This window comes from Ochotona curzoniae, unplaced genomic scaffold (assembly GCF_017591425.1).
Source record: "Ochotona curzoniae isolate NIBS_2020 unplaced genomic scaffold, NIBS_Ocur_1.0 contig_3622, whole genome shotgun sequence".
Lineage (NCBI taxonomy): Eukaryota > Metazoa > Chordata > Mammalia > Lagomorpha > Ochotonidae > Ochotona > Ochotona curzoniae.
In genome coordinates this window covers 13,776,247-13,799,674 of record NW_024465926.1, presented here as the reverse complement: position 1 = coordinate 13,799,674, position 23,428 = coordinate 13,776,247, and the positions used below count along the sequence as shown (strand labels likewise).

General features: G+C 48.9%; 1 protein-coding gene across 1 annotated transcript in view; it reads right to left on the bottom strand.

Annotated features, from left to right (window-relative positions):
* Positions 1-1,073: 1,073 nt before the first annotated feature.
* Positions 1,074-23,428, bottom strand: part of RANBP10 (RAN binding protein 10) — a 59,633-nt gene continuing 37,278 nt past the window's right edge. Inside the window, exons 4-14 of the mRNA XM_040982521.1 lie at positions 22,500-22,667; positions 16,056-16,078; positions 14,360-14,544; positions 9,164-9,276; positions 7,721-7,829; positions 7,471-7,619; positions 7,092-7,296; positions 5,872-5,993; positions 5,243-5,388; positions 4,845-4,956; positions 1,074-4,402 (exon numbers count right to left, since the gene is read on the bottom strand). Coding sequence (XP_040838455.1) covers positions 4,272-4,402; positions 4,845-4,956; positions 5,243-5,388; positions 5,872-5,993; positions 7,092-7,296; positions 7,471-7,619; positions 7,721-7,829; positions 9,164-9,276; positions 14,360-14,544; positions 16,056-16,078; positions 22,500-22,667 — 1,463 coding nt within the window. The 3' untranslated portion in view covers positions 1,074-4,271. The remainder of the gene's footprint in view (positions 4,403-4,844; positions 4,957-5,242; positions 5,389-5,871; positions 5,994-7,091; positions 7,297-7,470; positions 7,620-7,720; positions 7,830-9,163; positions 9,277-14,359; positions 14,545-16,055; positions 16,079-22,499; positions 22,668-23,428) is intronic.

Genomic DNA, 23,428 nt, shown 5'->3' with positions numbered 1-23,428 from the left:
GAGCAGGAGTTGCGCATGCTCGCTATTGGGGGCGGAGCCTAATTGGACTTGTTGAGAGGCGTTGGTCCTTCGATTCCGACGACCCTGGCGGTTTTGACTGTGGTGATCCGAGGTTTCTCAGCTACTTATCTGCAGAGTCCACCAACTGGCATCAAGAGAAGCATCTGGGCATTGTGCTTGGCCGTCATCGGCATGTAACGTTAAGCAATGACCTGTTTTTGTAGACCAGTTCTCAGGGCAGGTAACGCCCGCATCCCATATGAGGGTCTGGTGGACTTTGAGCTGCCTCATCTGGGATCCAGTTCCTTGCCAGGCAATTGGGATCCTGGGTGGAGCTCCAAGCACCTGGCTTTGGCCTGGGTCGGCCCTGGCTGTTAGGGACATGCAAACAGTGAGCCATCAGGTGTAAGATCTCTGCTTTTCAAGAAGAGTTCATGAACTCTTATACTTCCAAACTGCTAGCTCTGAATGATTGGCCTGTCTTCTCAGGTTCCTGTGTGGACTCTCTCGCCTCTGAGTCTGCCTTCCCAACAAAAATAAATGCAATTATATTTTAAAAGAAGAGAAAAAAAAACTGTGTAGCTTTTTCAAGATTTTTATTGGAAAGGTAGATTTACAGAGGCCAGAGCTAGAGAAAGATCTTCACTCCTGAAGTGGCTGCAATACCCAGAGCTGAGCCGATCTGAAGGCAGGAGCCAGGAGGTTCTCTTCAGGTCTCCCACATGGGTGCAGGGTCCCAAGGCTTTGGGCCGTCCTCCACTGCTTTCCCAGGCCACAAGCAGGGAGCTAGATGGGAAGTGGAGCAGCTGGGACAGGAACCAGCACCCATATGGCATCCTGGTGCTTGGAAGGTGAGGATTTAGCCACTGAGATATTGCACCAGGCCCCATTCTGCCTTTCAATTAAATTTTTACAGTAAACATCTTGCAAACATCTGGCTTTAAGGAGTGTTCCATGAGGAGACCTAAAGGGTCCTACACATTCAAGAGATGAACCAGGGAGCATCCAAATCCTCTAGGACAGGACATGTTGCACAATGCTGCAGAAAAACTCAAAGACCAGACACACAGGACTGCTCATGGATGTGTATTTTAATAAAAATAATTCTGTCAAAATACAACAGGAGTTTTTTTTTTTTCTCATCTCTCAAGTACAACTTTAATAGGATGTTTTATGTTAGAATTCTCTCAACCCTCCCATGCCCACAAATTTCATGCTAATGCCAAGTTATCAACTTGCAAGGACAAAGGCAGAACCAGTGTGCACAATGTGGAAGATGCCTGTTTCAACTGTAGTTATTAATAGAGAAGAAGCCCACGCAAAGAGGTGGGTGCCACAGACAGCCACAGGAACCAGTCTGGCCACATGTCCAGATGCCCGGGACTGGCATTAGGCAGGCCTCTGCTGACCAGCTGCCACACAGCATACATACCTGAGTTGTGAGCAATCAAAGGAACTTTCAGCTCCAACAGTCCTCTGCCTCACCTTTGTGCTTGCTTAAGGGATATGAAGGCGCTGGGTTGCCAGCAAGTCACTACTTCTCTGCCACATGGTGTCCCTGTTCTGACATCTATACCCATCACTAACTGACCCATTTGGGCCAAGAGAAGAGGTTCTGGCTTTGAGTGGTCTGCCAGTTTCCACTTTCAAAGAAACCACATGGTGCCACACAGGGAAGGTGAGTAGGGAAGGCTGCTCCGCAAGGGCTGGATAGTCTAATAGGACCAAGTCTTTCTCAGCTCCCATGGGTCAGATCCAGCCTGGAGGTGGGCAGGTGGGGCCAGGTGTGCATCTGGGGGGCCCCTGGGCTGGCAGGCCAACCAGGCCTAACAGCAAGGCAGCGGGCTCAGCAGCTTGGTGTTGGCCCTCTCCACGGTATGTGAGGCAAAGGCTTATGTCCCCAAGATGAACGGTCCAACTGGGACAGAGAGCCCCTTGGGAGAGGAACAGAGTAAACAACTTGAACTCAGCTGAAACAGTGAGATAAGGCACAGAAAGTGGGGAGGTGGCCACAGGTATCAAGAACGAACCAGGGGGACACTCAATTCCATATAGCACACAAATGTCTTGAGCCCTTCTGGACCCTCTCTCAGCTACTCCATAATCCAAACCCAGGCACCCATCCCCATCCCTAACGAACTCCTAAAGGGATCAGTTACTCAGATGCTGTGAGAGGCTACATCAACTTAAACCCTCCTCTGCCATTCAGCTTCAAGACTAAACAGTGTGCCAAAAGCACAGATACAAAGTTAGTCTTGGCTCTGCCACTAATTTGCTGTGTAACTTTAGCCAAACAATTTCATCTCTGGGGCTTGTTTCCTTACTGTAAAAGGTAAAGATGGATGGAGATGTTTCCAGAACCCCAATGCAGCAGTGAACACCACTGGTTTTAACAGGATTGTTACATGATTAGCGTTTGAACAGCCTAATGTTTCCAACTTCTGGGTATTGGAGCTCAGCCCTGTGAAGAAGAATGCATCTCCTTTATAGACAAACAATAACTCCTGTCAGGCAACATCTGTGGGCTGCCAGGCAGATCCTAGCAGGGACCAAGGAAAAGCAACAGCCTCAGGATCACCTCCCAGGGCAAAACTCAGGATGAGCACAGGCCATTGATCTGGCCCCATCACCAGGAGTTGGTCCAACTTGATCATTTTTCTTGCTCAGGAAATTTGTACAATGGGCCCAGTTCAGGTTGCTGGGCAGGGACTGATTTCAGGCCACACTAACCATTCCTATGTCCTGTGACATGGAGCTCAGATCCAGGTGGGGACTGCATGTGTACCTTCTGGCCCAGCATAGGTGACCTGGCTCTTGGCAGGGGCTGTTTGGGCTTGCTCACATTGTGGTGCAGCTCTGCCCCTTCCTTCTCTTGGGCACAGCCATTCCAGCCCTTCCTCTCCTGATTCCCTTGTAGTAGGAAGACTGCTTTACTCCACCAGCTTGAGGATCCACCTGTTAGGCCCAAGGAGTCCCTCTGTCTGGTCGGCAATGCTCCTAACAGTGTTTCCTGTGAGTGCCTGGGGCGCAGCTGCAGTGACTCCTGGTCCAGGGATGTCAAAAGGCTGAACTCATTCCAGCTAGCCAACAAACCTGCCTCAACGAGGAACCAGTTTCTCCACAGAAAACATCAATCCCAACGGAGTTGTGTGCACATGAAGATTCAGGCAGGGAGAAAGCAGCCCCTGTCCTCCAGGGCCTCCATCCTGAGAGTGGAGTCTTCCAGCAGCTTGCATACAGCAGCTCCCAGGTCAAAGGCAGGTAGCTTCCAGGCAGTCAATTAAGTAAATGAATTATTTGGCCATCGAAAAAAAGGAAGGCAGGGCGCCGAGAGGAGAAGAGATAGGGGCAAAGCAGGCAGAGAGAGGGTGGAGTGGCAGACAGCATGCTGGCCGAGGACCCTCTGCGCCTTTGCTTTGCTGTGTGGCCTTGGGCCAACTCACCCCTTTGCTGGACTCTCGGCCTGCAGTTCTCAGCTCAGTTCAGCTCTTAGGGGTCTATGAACATATATGTCATGGCATGCTGCAAACCAGCTTAGCCTGACCCTGCTTACCAAATGGCTCACCCCAAAAACCATGCGGCTTCCCTGGACTGCAGATGGACGTGCAGCTCAACACAGGGGGAGCCTAAAATAAACAGATCACTTGGCTGAGGGAACAAAGATAATTCCTTTTTAACGAGTTGGACTCAAATAAAAACATATGGCGTCTGGACAGCCTCACCTAAGAGGTGCTGGACCACTAACACTATGATAAATACTGTGTCTTTTTTCTTTCAATATATATATTTTTATATATAATCTCATTTTTTTACTTATGAAAATAATAAGCTATCACCAATTTGGATAGGCTTCCTTACTAAATTAGCAGAAACCAGCTCAGCACAAACTCTCCAGAGATAAATACTGGTGGCTCAGTCAGGAGGGAAAAAAAAAAAAGATTAAAAAACCCCCAACCCCTCCTCAAAACAAAACCCTCTTTCCAAGTAAAGGCGCTACACAACAGTAACCAGCCAATACTATGTCATGGGCTGCTGCATGTGAAAGGATTGGGGGAAAAGAAATAGAGTGGGGAAAAGAAAGGAAGAAAGAGGAGCAGAGGAGAAAAGAGGCTGGGAGGGGGAAAGGAGAGAAAGGTAGAAGGAAAAGGCCAGGCAGGAGGAGTGGACTCTGCCCATGGCTTCCAGGTCCCTGTGCCAGGTGCCTATGGAGGGCAGGGCTGCTCCAGTCCTGGGGCCCATGGAAGGCCAGGTGGGGCAGCCAGCACGGTCAGCTAGTGCAAGTAGTCGTCGACTCTGGCAAAGGAGCAAGATCCCAGGCCTGCTCGGGCCATAAGCCGTAGACATTCAGATGCTTGGCCCAGGGCGAGCATCAGAGGGGGCTGCTTTGGCAGATTCTGAGACTCTGTAGGGAGAGACAAGGCTGTCATGCCATGCTCAGTGCTTTGGCATAGGTCAAATTTCCCTTAGGGGTGGAAAATGGAGGGAATGGACTCTCTTGGGTTACAGTGTTTAGTCTTGGTGGATGTCGCAGCCACCAGGCCACAGCCCTTGCAGTTATGCCAGAAACCCAAGGACATTGGCTTTCTTCACAGCAGTTGGGCTAGCCCAAGTTCATGGTCATGGCCCAAAACCTGACATGCTCCAGCAGCCAACTTAGGTGAGCAGAGGGAGGTCAGGGTTTAGGTTCAGCCCCTGGCATCCAGTAGTCTTATGAGTCAGCAGACAAAAACTGTGCAGAACTTGCTGCTCTGACTGGCCCAACACCAGCTCTCCTTAGGGAGAGCACAGAGGGGACCTCCTCAGGCACTCATGGACCCACCCTCAGTTTGGTTAGAGCCACTCACCTAAAATGGCGCTGTTGAGGGCAGCACACACAGGTTCCCTCTGGATGGGGTCAAGCTGCTGGCCAACTGGGCAATTCCAGGGGTCTGAGTACGCCAGGAGGCTGAAGGCATCCTACGGGACAAGGCACTTTTGAGAGGACTATAGCACACTTGTCCACATGGCTCCAGAAATCACAGGACCCTGTGTCGCGCACACCAGAGCTCAACATACTTGGAAAGTGGGATCAGGCAAGGACGTGTCCACTCTAGGATGTGGAGAAGGCAGTCTCCTCGAGGGAGCTACTTCCCACAATTAGAAACCTCTACTTGTTCTTGCTGTCCCTTGGACCAATCCAGAGCCACCCTACTCCCAGCACCATGGGGCCCTGTTCTGTGGAAGAACTTGACTTGTCCCATACCTGTAGCATCTCTTTGTGTGCCAAATTCTTGCCATATTCCCGGCCCAGCTGCTCACTCAGAGCCTGCAACTCTCGGCCAAACAGGATAATCTTTTCTGTGGCAGCCTGGTTGCCCCCACACAGTTGCCTCCGTGGATGGCCATCATCTGCACCCAGAGCGCAGCAAAGAACATGTCAGGAGGGAGAAGAGAAGGATAAGAAGGGCAGGACCAGGGTGGAATGGGCAGGACCTAGGTGAGCTGCAACTTTTGCTAGGAGGACCTGGTTGAGCAGCATAATGGGGCTGCTCTCAGTATCTTTCCTCCTCACACACAGGGATCAAGCAGGGCTCACAAGTTCCCTTATCAAGAGCGTGCACAGGAGCATGGCATTCCTAAGAGTGCCCATACTCTCAAACTCTCTCTAGGCCCCAGTGTAAGGACAGGAGCCCTGGCAGGACACCTATGCTTTCCTACTTATTTGGAGTTTCCTCAAGGACACATCCCCCAGCTGGCTGAGGAAGCCATGGGCCCTGGTTAGAGCTTCTCAAATTGCCACAGCATGCCCATCCTAGCTCCCTCCCAGGGGAAACAGGGCATCAAGACCCAACAGGGCCTTGATGCTGGGTTACACTAGGGCACAGCCCTCACCCATGCTGGATTCATCTGTCTGCAGGTCTTCATGCTTGTAGGCACCATTGACAATGCGCGTGGCCATGCTTTCCAGCACACCATTGGGATAATGCTCTGCCTCCATCTCCATCTCACTGTCGCTGTGGAGAAGGATTAAGGTAGGAGTTGGCCAAGGAGCCAATAATCAAGTTTTACAAAGTGTTCTGTAAACCAAAGGTCTCCGGAAACATGAAGGGACAGCCCAAGATTCCCAGGCTCCAACACCTGGCCCTGTGTGACACTAGCTACATACAAAGGCCAGCCTTCTGATTCCCACTCTTGTCCTGGGACGGCCTCCACACTTCTCCTCTCCCTGTCCCTCCTCTGAGTTGACACCTGTCGTCTACAATCTCCCTCATCTCGTGTCTGGGTCCCACGGTCCTCAGTGGGTACCCCTCTGGTCCTGACTGGGAGCCCAACTGGGTCAGCCTTGAGACATGCCTGGGGATCACTGACAGTTATTTGGGACTGCAGCCTCCAGCCTAGACACCTGCCCACCCAAACTGGCCTCCCACAGCCCAATACAGAATAAAGTTTCTTCATTATAGACCCTGGGAGTTCTGACAGACCCAGCCTGTTCAAAAATGGAGGCCTCCTTGGAAGATATCATGTTCTGTTCTGTTCTGTTTAATTTGTTCATTTGAAAGGCAGAAGGGAGGGACTAAGAGAGAGACAGGGATGGAGGAAGTGAGAAGGAGTGAGAAAAAGAACAAGAGACAGAGATTCTTCCATTCCATGGTTTGCCTGCAAAGAGCAGAGCTAGGCCAGGCTGAAGCCAGAATCCAGAAACTCTTTTGAGTTTTCCATGTGAGTGGCAGGGACTCAAGAACTTGAAGTATCCTTTGATGCATTTCCAAGTACATTAGCAGAAGATAAATTGTAAGTGGAACAGCCAGAACTTGAACCACAACTCTGATATAACATGCTGGCGTCTCCAGTGGCAGCTTACCTAACTGTACTACAATGCCCACCCCAGGGAGGTGCCACATTTTCAGCCTGGCAGTACTAACAACCCTGGAAAAAGTCAAGGTCAAGGGAAGTGGCAGCTAAATCTGAGTAGGGATGGAAGCCTGAGCCAATGCTTGTAGTCCAGGCACAGGCCTGAGAGGGGGCAGGGGAATAAAGGGCAGAGGACAGCTTCAAACAACAAACTAATGAGGGCCTGGTTGCTGCAGGACAAAGTCAAGCAGGACAGTCACCTGGTCTCCTGGTTACTGGTACTGCTGTGGGGCTGGGACTTGGTGGAGTCTGTTGAGTTGGACTCGGAGTAATTGACAGAGGATGGGGATGAGGAAGATGAGGACGAGGAAGATGAGGACGAGGAGCTGGGTGCAGGATATTTACTGTGATTCTGTTTGCTCTTGGTGGATGCGATGCCATTGCTGCAGCTGGGACTGTCTGCTCCTAGAAGCCGGGAACAACCAGAAGAGGGCAACTTGCCATCAAGTGAGGTCTAGGGAATAACCCCAGCAATCCCATTTCCATTCCCCCAAATCTGGCAGTGGGCCCTCAGACAGGCTCAGGTGGGCACAAGGGATAGCTTTTTTTCGTCCCAGAGCCCTGTGGAGAGTGGCTGACCTGTGTTGTGCATGTGGGAACTACTGGGGCCATGGCGGGGGCTGAGGCTGGGGGAGTCAGGGTAGCTGTCCTGGGACTTGGGGCTTCGGGAGCACAAGCTGCGGACCTCACTGTCGGTCCCATTCACCATCTCCACAAACTGTCGGCACCTGCAGAGGGAGCAGAGCAACAATGCTCTAGGCTCGGCCCGGGCTATCTGGCCCCACCACCATCTGAAATTCTACCAAGGCTGGTAGTACCAAATACTTACTTGAGCATGAAGAGCAGGTTGGGATTGTGCTCCAGAAGCCCTGGGTAGAAGTGCTGGGTGGTTTCAATGGCCTCACCCACGCGGCCCTCCAACACCAGCCTCTGGATCTCTGGAAAGCAAGAATATGGCAGTGAGAAGGCTGCAGATGCTGCTCACAGCCACATGCCTTGAAGCAGGGGCCAGCCAAGAGACAGATGGGCTGCCTCAGAGCATCTGTCCAGCTGGAGATAATCACAGAAGAAATTAAAGGGAAAGCCTGACCATCTAGCCCTGTGACCCATCTGTTTTTGGCCAAATATCCATAGTCCTTAAGAATAAGACTGGCAGAGAAGGGGAACTTCTATCCCAGCAATGGGAGGGTAGGCTCAAGGCCGGCAGTGATGGGATGCAGGTCACCAAGGCCCTTGGGAGGGATGGCTATAGAGTGATCCAGAAATAGGCACCCAGGCAGCTGGTGGATTGAGGGATTCCTCTTCAGACAGACTTCTCTTCCTAGGCCTCACAGGGAGGTGGCAACAGGAACACACTACTGTCTGGGCAGAGGCCCACATCTTGGCAATCTTCAGCAGCTGTAGCATGTTCCCTTGCTGGGAGAGAGGTCATCCTCCTTGCACTGGCACCTACGATGTGGACATCACTCCGGTCATCAGCATCTTGTGGTTGCTTGCTTCCTCTTGTCCTGGGGCCTGGTGCATCTTGCTGGGAGAGAGAGTCTTGCATGTGAGGTTCTCTCATTTGCAGATCCCAACTCTGGGATCCCTGTCGGTGTGTGTAGCTGGACACAGTTTCTCTGGGAGACACAGACACATGCACATACACAAAGACACCAGCTCAGAGATGCAAGCAGGCACACACAAACACACATGTCCACACACACACTTGCCTATACTCTTCTAGCTCCCTTTTGGGATCTTCTCTTTTTACCCAACACCCTTCTGCCACGAAAGAACCCAAACACAGAACACAGAGGCTATCACAGACTCTGGGTAGGAGAGCTTCCTAGGCTGAGTACAAAGGACAAGATTAGGGTTGGGGAACAGAGAGAGAAGGACTACCATACAGCTGCTAAGCATGAGCTTTGTCTTGTCTGACCACTTCAGGCCTCAGTCTGGCAGAACTACTAAGAGTGAGTCAACAGTGGGAAAGGTAGGTATTTTCTATCAAGAGGAACATGAACAGTAGGTTGAATGGGATTCAGGGAGGAGGACATAAGGCACGGAGTATGATCTAGCCACACCAGGGCCTGGCCTTCAGCAGCTGTATGGGGCAGGATGCTCTGAGATGTTCCCAGGCTGCCAACTGTCCACCTGGGCAACGAGAGAGAGCAATGCAACTAGGGCTGGCTCAATGAGTCTGTAAAAGCTTATCCAGGCCTGGCATGAGCCATAGAGCAGAGTTAGGAACGGGTAAGGAAGGGAAAAGGGAAAAGAGAATAAACCTTACTTTGTCTGTTCTTTATGGACGCCTGTTCTTCCTGAATCGGGGTTTCAGTCATTCGTGCAAAAGCTGTGGCTGTAGCACAATAGCCATGATGCACCAGGTAAGATGAGACCATGCTAGAAGAAAGGAAGAACTTAAGGTGACACTCAAGAACTGCACTCACTGCTCACTCTGACTACCTAGTGGGACAGCCTACCTCCCCATGGGTTGATCCCAAACACAGTTTGGAGGTGTAACCTGCACAGGATGAGAATAAAGGAGCTGCATCAAAACAATGCTTCTCATGCTGATGCCCTCAGGCTGGGGCTTAGCTGGTCCCCAAAGCTGTCCCACAGCCTGGAGAAGCAGCTGCAGTTTCTCTGACAGGCTGTTCACAAGCTCTCAGAAGCAGCTGTCTCCTTGTGAACTGCAGAAGCCCAGAGATGGCTGATGGGCTTTTCAGCCAACAGAAGGAAAGGGTGGCAGCCTCCCAAACCTTCTGGAAATGCAGCAACAGCTCCGCTGGCTGCCCTGGGCATTGGTCCGAGGTGTGCCCACATCCCTTGGAGCGTACTCCATGACCTATCACAAATCAGGGCAGAGCAGCTATGATATCAGGCTGATATTGCCAGGAAGAAACAGGCACAACTAGAAGAACCAGTGGAAAAACTACCTTTGGGAAACAGCCTGGAGAAGCCTGGTGCCCTGTGGCCTATGTGTGCGCACACACACATATACACATGTGTACATGTGTATACAGGGTAAGCTTTGTATGTAATGTGTACAATAAAGAATATCTGATGTCAGTATTTTAACTGCCAAACATGGAAGGCACAGGAGTCCCAGTGTGTCCCACCACATTTGAAGGGCAAGTGAGATGATACACACAAAGTATAGGGGACAAAGAAATTAAGAAATAAAACTTTTCATTGCAGAATTAGGTATTAAAAACATGAAGGCAAAAATTTTTGACACAACTTGGTTCAGATGAACTCCTGTGTCACATGTCATTAAAATGCATAGTGTCTGTGACTCACTTTCACTCTTTTTTTTTAAAAGGATTTACTGGACCAGCATGGTAGCCTAGTGGCTAAGGTCCTCGCCTTGCACACACTGGGATCCCATATGGGTGCTGGTTTGTACCTTGTTCCACTCCCCTTCCAGCTCTCTGCTTGTGGACTGGGAAGGCAGTCGAGGACAGCCCAAAGCCTTGGGATCCTGTACCCACGTAGGAGACCCAAAAGAAGCTTCTGACTCCTGCCTTTGGATCAGCTAAGCTCTGGCCACTGTGGCCTCTTGGGGAGTGAACCAGTGGATGAAAGATCTTTCTCTGTCTCTCCTTCTCTCTGTAAATCTGACCTACCAATAATAAATAACTAAATCTTTTTTTTAAAAGGATTTACTTATCTTATTTGCAAGACAAAGAGCGATTCCATCCACAGGTCTATTCCCCAAATGGCAACAAGGACCAGGGATGGGCAAGGTCAAAGTCAAGAGCCTCTTCCAGGTCTCCCACATGGGTGGCAGAGGTTCCGGCACTTGGATGCAAGTAGAATAGCTGAGTTTTGATCATGCATCCACATGGGATGCCAGCACTCCAGATGGCAACTTAACTAGCTATGCCACAATACCAGCCCCAATTTTCACTTTTTAAAAATACTTTTACTTTATTTTATTTTTATTGGAAACTCATATTTATAGAGAGAAGGACAGACAGAGAGGAAAAATCTTCCATCCACTGGTTCATTCCCCAAGTGAATGCAACAGCCAAAGCTGAGCCAATCCAAAGACAGGAGCAAGAAGCCTCTTCCAGGTCTCCCACATGGGTGCAGGGTCCCAAGGCTTTGGGCTGTCCTCTACTGCTTGCCCAAGCCACAAGCAGAGATCTGGATGGGAAGTGGAGCAGCCAGGATTAGAACCATGCCCATATGTGATCACAGCAGATGTAAGGCAGGGACTTTAACCACTAGGCTACTGTGCCAGGGCCCATTAATTTCACTTCTTTCAAGGATACCACTTGTATCATACAGTGGATATTCTGACTTGTTCTACATATAGGTTCTCAATGTTGCCTGTCTTCTGTGGTATTCCTGCTAAGTAGTTTGCTGTTAAAATGAAGCAAATTAAGGGCCGATGCTATGGCTCAACTGGCTAATCTTCTACTTCCAAGCACCAGGATCCTATATAGGTTTGTGTCCCAGGTGCTTCACTTCTCATCCAGCTTCCTCCTTGGAAGATCTTTCTTTGTCTCTCCTTCTCTTTGTAAGTTTGCCTTTATATGTAGCTTATCATATGCCAATCTTTTCTTTGAAAAATATTTATTTATTTGGAAAACAGAAAGAGGAAATCTATACGCTGGTTCACTCCCCAAATGCCCATACTGCCACAGTTGAGCTGGTCCAATGCCAAGAGACAGAAGTTTCTGGGTTTCTCAACATACTCATGGGGGCACAAAGATTTGGGTCCTCCTCCACTGCTTTCCCCAAGTCACCAGCAGGGAGCTGGATGGGAAGTGAAACAGCTGGGACTTCAATCAGTGCCCATATGGGATGTTGGTGTTGAAGGCAGAGGCTTTACCAGCTATTCCACAGCACCGTACCCTGAAATAATCTTAAACATGAAAAATTCTCTAGGGGACAGCATTGCAGTACAATAGAGTAAGCTGCAGCTTGAAATACCCATATGTCATATTTAAGTGCCAGTTCAAGTCCTGGCTGCTCCATATCCAATCCAATTTCTTGCTAATGTGTACAGCAAGACACTTGGACCCCTGTCACCCATGAAGGAAGACTGGAGATCCTGGTTCCTGGCTTTGGCTTGGTCAAGACCCAGCTGCTGTGGCCATGTGAAGAATTAATCAGCACATGGAAGATTTCTGCTTTCCCACGCCTCCCATGTAGCTCTGTCTTTCAAATGGAAGCAGCTTGCTTCTTCATTCCTTTCTCATGGTGAGCAGACCTGACTCTTCTTTGCCATGCATTTTCACATGACCTTCAGAATCAAGAGATTCCTAGCCAAAAGACAAAAATAAAATAGTGCCATTCCTCCTTGGACGTTTGGATGAAAGGTGGCAATAAAAACAGCTCCAACTCCAAAAGAAGACAATGGGAAAGAACCAAGATGGGTCTATAAAGAATTGTATTTGAAATGAGTGGCACACATATTTATCTTATATTAAGATCACTATATTCGAGTCCAGCACGATAGCATAGCAGCTAAAGTCCTTGCCTTGAATGTGCTGGGATCCCATATAGGCACTGACTGGTTCTAGTACTAGCAGCCCCACTTCCCATCCAGCTCCCTGCTTGTGGCCAGGGAAAGCAGTCGAGGACAGCCTAAGTCTTTGGGACCCTGCACCCATGTGGGAGACCCAGAAGAGGCTCCTGGCTTCGGACTGGCTCAGCTCCAGCCATTGTGGCTGCTTGGAGAGTGAACCAACGGACGGAAGATCTTCCTCTCTGTCTCACCTCCTTTCTGTATATATGATTTTCCATTAAAAATAAATAAATCTTGGGCCCGGCGTGGTGGTGCAGTGGTTAAAGTCCTCGCCTTGCACGCCTGGGATCCCATATGGGTGCCGGTTCTATCCCGGTAGCCCCGCTTCCCTTCCAGCTCCCTGCCTGTGGCCCGGGAAGGCAGTTGAGGACGGCCCAAAGCTTTGGGACCCTGCACCCGTGTGGGAGACCCGGAAGAGGCTCCTGGCTTCGGATTGGCATAGCATCGGCTGCTCACTTGGGGAGTGAATCATCGGACGGAAGATCTTCCTCTCTGTCTCTCCTCTCTGTATATCCGCCTTTCCAATAAAAAAATAATAAAAATAAATCTTCAAAAAAAAATAAATAAATCTTTAAAAAAAAATCACTATATTCTTAACTATATCAAGCTGAAGACATCACCATAGTCTAGACAGCCAGACACGTTTGACTAGGGCTCTGACTAGTGGGTTGGTTCAGTAATAAATACGTGCGGTCTTTTGGAAAAGAAACAAACAAAACAAAACAAAACAAAAATGAATGACATAGCATTCTAAAAAACAGAAGAGAAAGAAAATTCTTTAAGTGCAAAAGGCTTCCTATACAAACAAAAAGAGGAAATAACCTGAATTCCCCATCACAAGAAGGCAGCCAAAGTGTCTATGGACAGTCTATCTCCCATATTCATAGTTACACAGGACTATGGAACACAAACTAAATGCAGGCCTTAAGAACTAACTACAAATGAACACATATAAGCACATGGATATACACATGTAAACAAAGCACCCATGTGCTGATACAAGGCCCTGAACACTGGCAGCATCTATCCCTTCCCATGTGACTCTTTTGCCCATCCCTGTAAGCCTGCTGGGAAGTGGCCCTGTTTTAACTCTGAGAAAGCACACTTTACTTACCTGCTCAAGGGCCTGGAAACAAGAGGAGGCAATACTATTCTTCCTGCAGAGGGTCTGACCACCTCGCTCCTGACTCAGTTTCCCTTGGAACCTGCCTTGAGACCAATCCCTCACGAAAAGGAGTCTGCACAAAGAACCCAGCATGTACTTTAACCCCACCCAAAGGCTCCTGGCCATCGGTGCTCAGGGTTGACAGTAACCCAGTTCTTCCTCTATAGCCATCTGCCCATCCTCTGGAGCCAATTCAATGCCCAGCAGAGCAGATACTGGTAACTGTCTTAATAAACCTCCTGCTAGCAAGCTAGCCAAGACCCAAACCTGCCTCCCTTGGGAATCTGAGCAACCCCCACTTCTAGGAAAGCCTGGGAGCTGATGATGAGTCAAGCAGCCATCAAGGCTAGTCCTAGGGAGGAAGCTTCCCAGCACCACTGCCACAGACACATGGGACCTGGCTACATGCTGAGCCCCAGGAGGTGACCTCAGGCCACAGTCATGGCAGGATGGATGGACACTTCCTATGGTAGAAAGAAGTCCACAGAAGAAGCAGCCATGGGGTATCCCAGCACATTCTCTGCAAAATGACCCAGGGAAGAAAAAAAGCCTTCAGTAACTGGCTAAGAGGCAAGAGGTTTTCAGCGGGAACAGCTGGGAAGAAGTTAGCGAGAACTGTCCAGGGGATGACCGGGGTGCAGAGCAGTGGGTAGACTCCCTCTGGGAGTGCTTCCCAGAAGGGGATTCCCAGCTGGAATCCAATCCATAAGAGCAGCTGGCAGCCTGCAGGGGTGTATGGAGAGTGAGGTCCCTGGGAAGAGCTGGGGCACGGCACTCACTTCTGCAGTACCGCCTGCCACTCGCCAAGCCGGGCGCTGATAGGGAAGCAGTGGACAGTGCCCTGGACCTTGGCACGCCACTCTCGCATGTAGTCCTCAATGTCAAACAGGAAGGGCTGCTGCCCAAAGTTGGCGTCCACAATCTCCCCAGGTGTCTGCAGGCCTACGGTGGGGTAGAGGTTGGCCTGAGGAGGAGAATGAAATGTCAGTCAAGGCCTGAAGCAGCGGACAGCAGGGCCTCACCTCACCTCCCTAGCTCCTGCGAGCCAAAGCTAGGGCTGAGAGAGGCACAGCAATGCAGGAGGTGGTGGAGAAAGCTGAGTTTGGCCCATCCCCCCGCCAGAGATGCTAACCCGGAGCTTGTGGGACAAAGCTGAAGCAAGCACAGCTCAGTGTGGAGAGTCTCCTGCCCTGCATCAGAGGCTGGTGGGGTCTAAGTGCCCAGCCTCCCTTCTGCAATTCGGTCAGGACACACAGAGGTGGGCTGGGCACTATAACCCTGTGGGCATGCCCATGGAGGTCAACTGTGGGGGCAGATAATGGCTCCTCTTGAAAAGATGCAGGGCCAAGGATCCCTTTGCCACAAGATAGAGCTACCTATGGCAGCAGGAAGGGATAAGGTGACCCAGGAAAGCAGCAGGCAGAGGAGCTTGGCAAAGGAATTAAGTGGGTTGAACACCCTGACTCTGAACAAGCAGGACAGGCTGTTCCACTTTCTGTCCCAGGCTCTTCCAAAGGAGGTCTTCATGGCCAGTGAGGCAGGGGGCCTCCTGCATGACCAACTGCTGCCATCCTCTGTATCACAGACAAGGCCATCCCTGCCAACAACTTTTCCTGATCCTCACTGCCCACAGGGACACCTCCATTCTTTCTTGCATGTGGTGGGACACTGTCCACACATATACCTGGTCACTTTATGTCATGTCTCCCAACCAGGCTGTTCTCCAGCCAGGGCCGACTCTCCCAAGGCTCTACCCCAACCCTTCTCTGAGGCCTCCAGCAAGAAGCAAAGGATTCTGATCCTTTAGGAGGTTCACACAGGACCCTAGCACTGTAGTTTGGGCTTCAGGGGCCCCTCAGAACACCAGGGCATTTTCCTAGGGCAATCCAGGAGGGTCCAAAATCCTAAAGCAGCCACCAGAGTAGGCATACCTTCCTTCCAGAACCAGTCACAGCAGTGTAAAGCCAGGCTCCCAGCATTCTGGGTGCAGGCCTCTGTGTGCTAAAGCCTGTGATGGCTCATGATAAGAAAGGCTGGGGTACATAAGATGAAGATGAGCCCTAACTGAGCCCAAAGCAAACTCCATCCTTTTCCAAGAAGAGAAAACTGCACAAAGCTTATTTCTCTGGCATGGGGTACCCTGAGTGGCAGCAGACTGGGTCCCTGAAGGCATAGAGCAGCTTAGCCATGGAGCTACCCTCTTTACACAACTGCCCAGCCCCCCACCACTGCCATTGGAAATGCCACAAATTGTGTCACCTGCTAAGAGTCGTGGAAGAAGACCAGGCCTCGCTGCTGGAGAGAGAGGAGACCAGCAGGTATCCCCTAGTGGCACCCCCAAGCTGACAGCACAGCACACATCCCTGGTTGGGGAGAGGGCCAGACTCTACACCCTGCCCGTGCAGGGACCACCACGCCCCACCCCAGGCAGATCCCAACAGCCCAGGAGGGGGAAACCCCAAAGGAAGTACTCACCGGGAGGTCTGTGAAGGCTATACCTGTGGGGGAAAAGGAACAGTCATCAGACCAAAGATAGGACCAGCCCCATGTTTCCTGTGGAGGTAGTAGCCAAGCACATGATAGGGCCTAGTTTAGACCCTGGCTTTCCCTCTACTGGATGGCCTGGCTAGCAGTGAAATCAGATATTCAGGAATTTGTCCAGGGCTCTTCCATCCTTTCAAGTTAATTGTCTTTCTCAGGGACAGATAGCCTGTTGATCTATATTCCAAGGCCATTCAGATCTGATCTTCCTGTGGTTCAGCTAGTAGTCAAGGGAATTAGTGTGTGCCAGAAACTGAGTTGATCTCACACCAACTCTGAATAGGTGTTCTTATCCCACTTCACAGATGATGAGAGTAGACTTGTTCTGAGTCTCTCAGAGGCTCCTAGTTGGCAAAGTTCATGCCCCCTCCAAACCTTCCTGCCTTGAGAAGGGGGTGGAGGCTGGCACTGCAGCATAGCAGGTAAAGCTGATGCCTATGATGCTGACATCTCATATGGGCACTGGTTCATGTCCTGCCTGTTCTAGTTCCAATCCAGATCCTTGCCAATGTCTTGGGAAAGCCAGGGAGGACAGCCAAAATGATTAGGCCCTGTTATCCATCTGCAGATGGGATGGAGCCCCTGGCTTCAGCATGGCCCAGCACTAGCTATTGCAGCTATCTGGGAGTAAGCTAGCCGATGAAAAAATCTCTTTCCGTAACTCTTTCAAATAAATATTAGAAGAGGCTGTATCTCCAGAGACCTCAGCCCTGAACTTGAAGTGAGACTGGAGGGAAACAAGACCCTCAGTACTGTAAGTGGCCTCTGTATAACTACCAGACACCCAAGCTCTAAGATGAAGAAAATGGGCCAGTAGAGATCTAAGGCCTCAGTCCTCCCAATTTATTAGACAGAGAATCATAAGAGCTGCTGAAATTAGGGCTAGATATTTCGTTTGTTTGTTTCTTTTCCCTAAGATTTATTTATATTTTTGGCTGTCAGAGTTGACCAAGACTCTTTTTTTTAACTTCAAACAATGCTGTAATAAATATCTTTGTAAATCAAAAACAAAACCACTGTATTTAATTCAGATTCCTTCCACTGCACAATTTATCACAGATATCTTTCTAGAAAAATGCACATATGTGACTTTTTTTAAAAAGATCTATTTTTACTGCAAAGTCAGATATAAAGAGAGAAGAGACAGAGAGGAAGATTTTCCATCCTACAATTCACTCCCCAAGCAAACGCAATGGTTGGAGCTGAGCTGATCCGAAGCCTGAATCCAGGAGCCTCTTCCAGGTCTCCTGTGCAGGTGCAGGGTCCCAAGGAGTTGGGCTATCCTTGACTGCTTTCCCAGGCCACAAGTAGGGAGCTGGATGGGAAGCGGGGCCGCTAGGACTAGAACCAGTGCCCACATGGGATCCCAGCATGTTCAAGGCCAGGACTCTAGCTGCTAGGCTACCATGCCAGGCTTATGACTTACTTTTTTATACTTATATTCTAGTCCTTCCAATGCATACATTGTTTACTCAGTCAGTCACAAATTTTTTTTACAAATTCAGATCATTCTTCCCAGGATTCCTCTCTCAACCCCTTTCAAACAATGCTGCAATAAAGGTCTTTGTTTAAAAAAAAAAAGAAGAAGAAGAAGAAGAAGTCTTTCATCTGCTGGTTCACTCCCCAGATGGCTCCACAGATCTATATCCAGAAATTGTTGAGATGCTGTTCATTCCTGGGCTCAAGGAAAGGGCCTGAACATCCAGGGAAAGGGAAAGTACAGGATCCATTAGTTATTTGCAGTGTGACCTTTTACAAGTTACCCAACCTCTTTGAGGCCATCTGGGAAAAAGAAAAATAAATAAAAAAGGTAATATCAACCCCTCAACCCAAAGAAGGAGAAAATGAGGCATTCTCTAAAAGCTAACTCAGAAACTGAGTTCTAGGCACAGGCTGCCTGTAACTGGTCCCCAGGGTGAGGGAGGGGAGGATCTAACCACAACGGTCTGGTTTTGCCTCACAATTAGCACCCAGGATGGATGAGGCCTGGAGATGCTTCCAAGGGAATGAAGAAGTTACTCCACCTCCTCCCTAAGCCTCTGCAAGGCCACAGGGACAAAATTTGAGTAGGTCCTTGGGATTGAGGGCTAAGCAAAACTCCAGGATGGAAATAGGATAGCCAAACTTGTTGACAAGAAGTATCTCAAACTAAATAGACATGGCCAGGAGTTACTGAAATTAAGAATGTGAGGCCTGGGAGACCCACAGAGCTGTGTAAAGATGACTCAGCAAGAACATCCAGCCCTTGCAGAGAAGACTAGCCTCCCATCTTCTTTCACTTGCTCTTTCCTCCTACCAAGTATCTACTAAGGCCTTCCAGTAGCCAAGCCTTCCTTCAAAGTGCACTGAGCAGCAGCAAGAAAGATGGCAGGCGACTAACTACACAGATGACTGATGGCACACGGGGATGGTGCTGTGACAGACATCCTTCTGTTTCTCCAAAGAGGAAGGATGCATATCAGTGAAAGGAAATGGCGTGCTATACAGCAGTTGAGATGCTGCCCAGGTTGCCCATATCCACACTGTAGCACCTGGATTCGAGTCCCAATTCTATTCCTCACTCTGGATGCCTGTTAATGTGCATACTAGCAATGCGAAGGTGATGGCTCTAGGTGGGTTTCTGTTGCCATGTGAGAGACGCAGACTGAGTTCCCAGCTCGTGGCTTTGGCCTGGGTCAGCCCATGAGGCAGTGAGTGAACCAGTGGATGAAAGATTTCTGTCTTTCAGATGAATAAAATAGAAGTTAAAGAAAAAAAAACAGGAATCAGGGACCTTAGAGGATTCACTAGGCAGTCTCTCATTCCAGTTTCACTGTCTTTCCACTGTAGTTTGTGATCCACAAAAAAGATAGGCCAAATCCACTTTTTAGTAAGTTGTAGATAAGATGGAACCCTGAGTTTCAGTGATTTTTAAAAGGCTGGAACTCCCTGGGCCAGCTGAACTGAACACTGAAGGGCTCATATTTCAGTCTTGTCTTCTTCCAATTCACTTCATCAATGTCGTCATACAAACAGACATTAGTGTTTCCATCCAATTTCAGGTTAGTGCTATATACCATAAAAAAGGATGCTAAATATTTGGGATAAAATAAGCAAGACCACAGAAGACTAGACAAGCTAAAAAGAATCACACAATTTATTCTTAAATGAAATTTAATTACAAGGTCTTGCATGAATTACATGATTTGGGCCAGTGTTGCGGTATAACACTTAAAGCTGTTGCCTGCAATGTTGGCATTCCATATGAACACCAGTTCATGACCTGACTACTCCTTTTCTCATCCAGCTTCCTGCTAATGGTCGGGAAAAAGCAGTAAAAATTGGTCCAAGTGCTTGGGACCCTGCAGACATGTGGGAGACTAGGATGAAGTTCCTGGCTCCTGGCTTCCACCTGGTCTAGCCATGACTGTAGTGCACATTTGGGGAGTGAACCAGTGGATTGAAGATCTCTGTTTGTGTCTCTGCCTAGCTTCCTGTAACTCTTTCAAATAAATAAGTCCTTTAAAAAAAAAAAAAAAGACCCACTGGGAGGTGAATTTTTCAAAAATAGTCTGTGGGTTTGGACTGACATTAATGCGGCCAGGAGCTTCCTGTAGAGCTGGGGACCTAACTGACAAAGAGTTCACAGCACACAGCTAGGGCCCAGAGAAGGGAAGTGCAGGTACGAAGCGACAGTCAAGTTTGCTCTATACCTAGCATTTCCCAGCAGGTGCTATGGCATGCTCTGAGCAAGAAGTGTACAACCTGCAGAGAGGTGAAGAGGACAGGGAGGACAGGTATCCAAGAGAGGCAAGACTGAGTGTGGTTCCAAAGAAATGAGTATTGGGGGAACAGAGTGAGAACCCACGATGTGGCCCGACACCCTGAGAGCAGAAGAAAGTAACTGGAGTTGGAGAACAGAGGGGGCAGCACTCTTGAGACTCTGGACTTGTCTTCCAGCTGCTGGATGCCCACTTGCTGAATGCCCACCGACACCGGCACTGCAGTGTCTGAGCAATCAATGGTCATAGCCACTCAGCTCCCCAGGCTTTCCTGCCTACTCTGGGCTACGACCTCCATTGACTAACACTGCTTCTGTCACTTGGACAAAGAACCAGGCACACTCCAGTCCCATGCGTTTCCCCTGATTCCATCTCTAGAGAAATCATGGAGGGAATAATGGGAAGTGGCAACAACCCTTCAAAGACCAGTAGATTTTTATTATCTAGAATAGAGATTCTTTTGGAACATTTCTATTTGAAAGGGCAGAGAAAGACTGATCTGTCTCTGTTAGTACAATCCTCAAATGTTCACAAACAGCTGAGGCTGCTGGGAAAGCAATTTGGCTCTCACATGTGGACAGGAGAAATCCAAGTATTTGGGCCATCAGTTGGCTGCCTTCCAGGGTACACATCAGCAGAAACTGAAATACAGAGCAGAGCAAGGATGCATATTCAAGGACTCCAATATGGGATGTGGACATCTCAAGAGGTTTAACTGCCATACCAAATACTGACACCAGCCTTTTTTACTGCCCCTCAAGCCAAGGGAAGCAGGCCTCTTAGGAGTCAGGTTCAAAGTGGAACACTCAGCCTTCTCTCCTGCTAAAATAAAGCATGTGGCAGCCCTGCTGGTAGGATTCTGCCAAGCCTTCTTCTTAACATACCATTCTGGGAGAACTAAGGTGTACCCAAATGAAAAACTTCTACCAACTCACATAGCCAAACCAACACTTAGGTACCACCTTAGGGCCTGGGTAGTCAGATACTGTAATAATCCAGTAGGTAGGGGAAGGCATCAGTTTAGCCATGACCTGCCTCTCTCTCTCTCTCTCTCTCTCTCTCTCTCTCTCTCGCGCTCTTTCTTTCTCTGAAATTCTAATCCTAAATTTCCTATCCAAAAAAAAAATTTTTTCAGAGACAGTCTCCATCTGCTGATCCATTCCCTAAAGGCAGAGCAACAGAGTGTGTGAGGGGAAAAAAAATAATAAAAAGCGAAAAAACAAAAATATAATAAAAAGCCTGGCATGATGGCTCAGTGGCTAAATTCTCACCTTGTATTTGCCGGGATCCCACATGGGCACTGGTTCATGTCCTGGTTGCTCCACTTCCCATCCAGCTCCCTGCCTGAGAAAGCAGTTGAGGATGCCTCAAAGCCTTGAGCTCGAGTCTACATGGGAGACCCGACAGAAGAAACTCCTGGCTCCTTGCCTCATATCTGTTCAGTTCTGGCCATTTCAGCCACTTGGGGACTGAATCAGCAGATAGAAGATCTTTTTCTCTGTCTCTCCTTCTCTCTGTAAATCTACTCTTCCAATTAAAAATAGTAAAATCTTTTTTAAAAAATTTGTTTAATAAATAAAAAATGACAAAAAGAGATCTTGTATCTGCTGATTCAGTCCCCAAATGCTGACAACACCCAGAGTGGGCCATACTGAAGCCAGGATCCCAGAACTCTACCTGGTTCTACCACACAGATAGCAGGAGCTCAAGCCCTTGAGCAATCACCTACTGCCTCTCAGAATGCATTAGCAAGAGGCTGCATGGAAACAAGAGTGACCAGGACTTGAACTGACATTCTGATATGGGATTCTAAATGTCTACACAAGTCCAGGACTGGTTCTCCATGGGATTCTACAGACCTCCCTCATCCACCCAGGACTGTCCATACCCATGGGTCCCTTATGTTGATTAATAGCAAAACTAGTCCAGTCACTTGCCCATTCTTCCTTCTTGCAAATCCACTTCCTTGTCACCAAGCCCTGCCTTGCCAGGCTTGAATGCACTTCTGCATCCATCACCAATGAATCATCTCAGGCCATTTATCTCTTCTTTTGGCCTTTAGTTCAGTCCATCCTCTGTAGGTTCACTGAAGAGCCCTTATCAATGGAACTCCGCCCAATTGCTGCCCATGATCCAGGAACATGTCAGAGGAGCTACAGCTCCATCCAGCTCCAGCCTGTTAACCTGTTGTAGTGGCACAACCTCTTCATTGCTCCATAGCAACCAGCCAAACGATCATCACAAGAGCTGACCAAAGTCTTGGCCAGGTCATACACGTATAAGCTGCCACTGCTGCCACTACAGGCAATCATGTACTTGGACCCCTGAAAATTATTCAATACCACACCTCCCTCCAACAAATGACACAAAGGCCAGGATCACAACTGAGACAACTGCTGTGCTTTTGCCACGCACCCAGGGCTCGTTCAATGCTACTGAAGGGATGCATTAATAAAAATTGCGCCCCCAATACCTAAGAGGCTCCAGCTTCTGAAAGGCTGAAGTACCCCTGAGCTCCTAAGAGGGTTTGTGGCACTGTCTGATTTCTTCCCTCAAGCCATTTGTCAACCAAAGCGGTTCCACAGGGCAGACTCTCCAAGCTCTCTCATGTACATACCAAGGCTATGGCCATTCTTGGTGTAGAAGCAGGTGCCATTGATGAGATTGACACAACAGCCGATCACATCTCCTGTGGTGAACGTGGGACCATAGGGCTGCCCAGTCCCCGAGGAACAGAAAGAGTGCCCATCATCACCATGGTAACCATAGGAATGCTTGTCCCAACCTGTGGGGGAAAAGAGTAGCAACAGATGAACAGAAGTACTTGAGAGAGAAGCCAGTCACAAAAGCCCCCAGGTCTCTGCCCCTCTCCCCAACCCGCCCCCTTCAGTTATTCACGACCACTCAGAGAACCAGCTGCTGGCAGGGTCTGATTGCAACAAACCCATAGCCTGCCAGTGAGCCCTGACTTGAGCCAAAGCTCTGGTTAGCAGGAACTCCAGCCCATCAAGGACCTGGAGAGAATTCATCACAAGAGAAATCCTGAGAATGAGAGCAGGCTTCATGATGGACTGTTTGGAACGTTTGTAAACTGAGGGATGGTTTACATAGATTATCCTTTTGATCATCTGATTCAAACAAATCTTAGCAAATGTATACAGCTGTGTTATCACCACTATTATAATTACCAGATTACTTTTATTTCTCAAAAAAGCTCCCTCCTGCCTCTTTGCAATCAATCCATCCTCCCAATTCGCAGTCCCTGGCAACACTGATGTGATTTGTTTCTCTGATTTTGCCTTTTCCAGAATGAAAAACCTTGAACTAAGGAGTATCCTGGATCTGGCTTCCTGTTCCTAGTATTTGAGATTAATCCTTGTTAAGAGTTCTGGTAGTCCATTATTATTTAGTGCTGAGCAGTATTCTATCTTACAACTAAACAACAGTTGGTTCAGTCATTTACTAATACTAATAGCATTTAAGCTACTTCTAACTTTTGGTTATTATAAACAAAGCGAACAAATATCTATATAGAGGTCTTTGTGT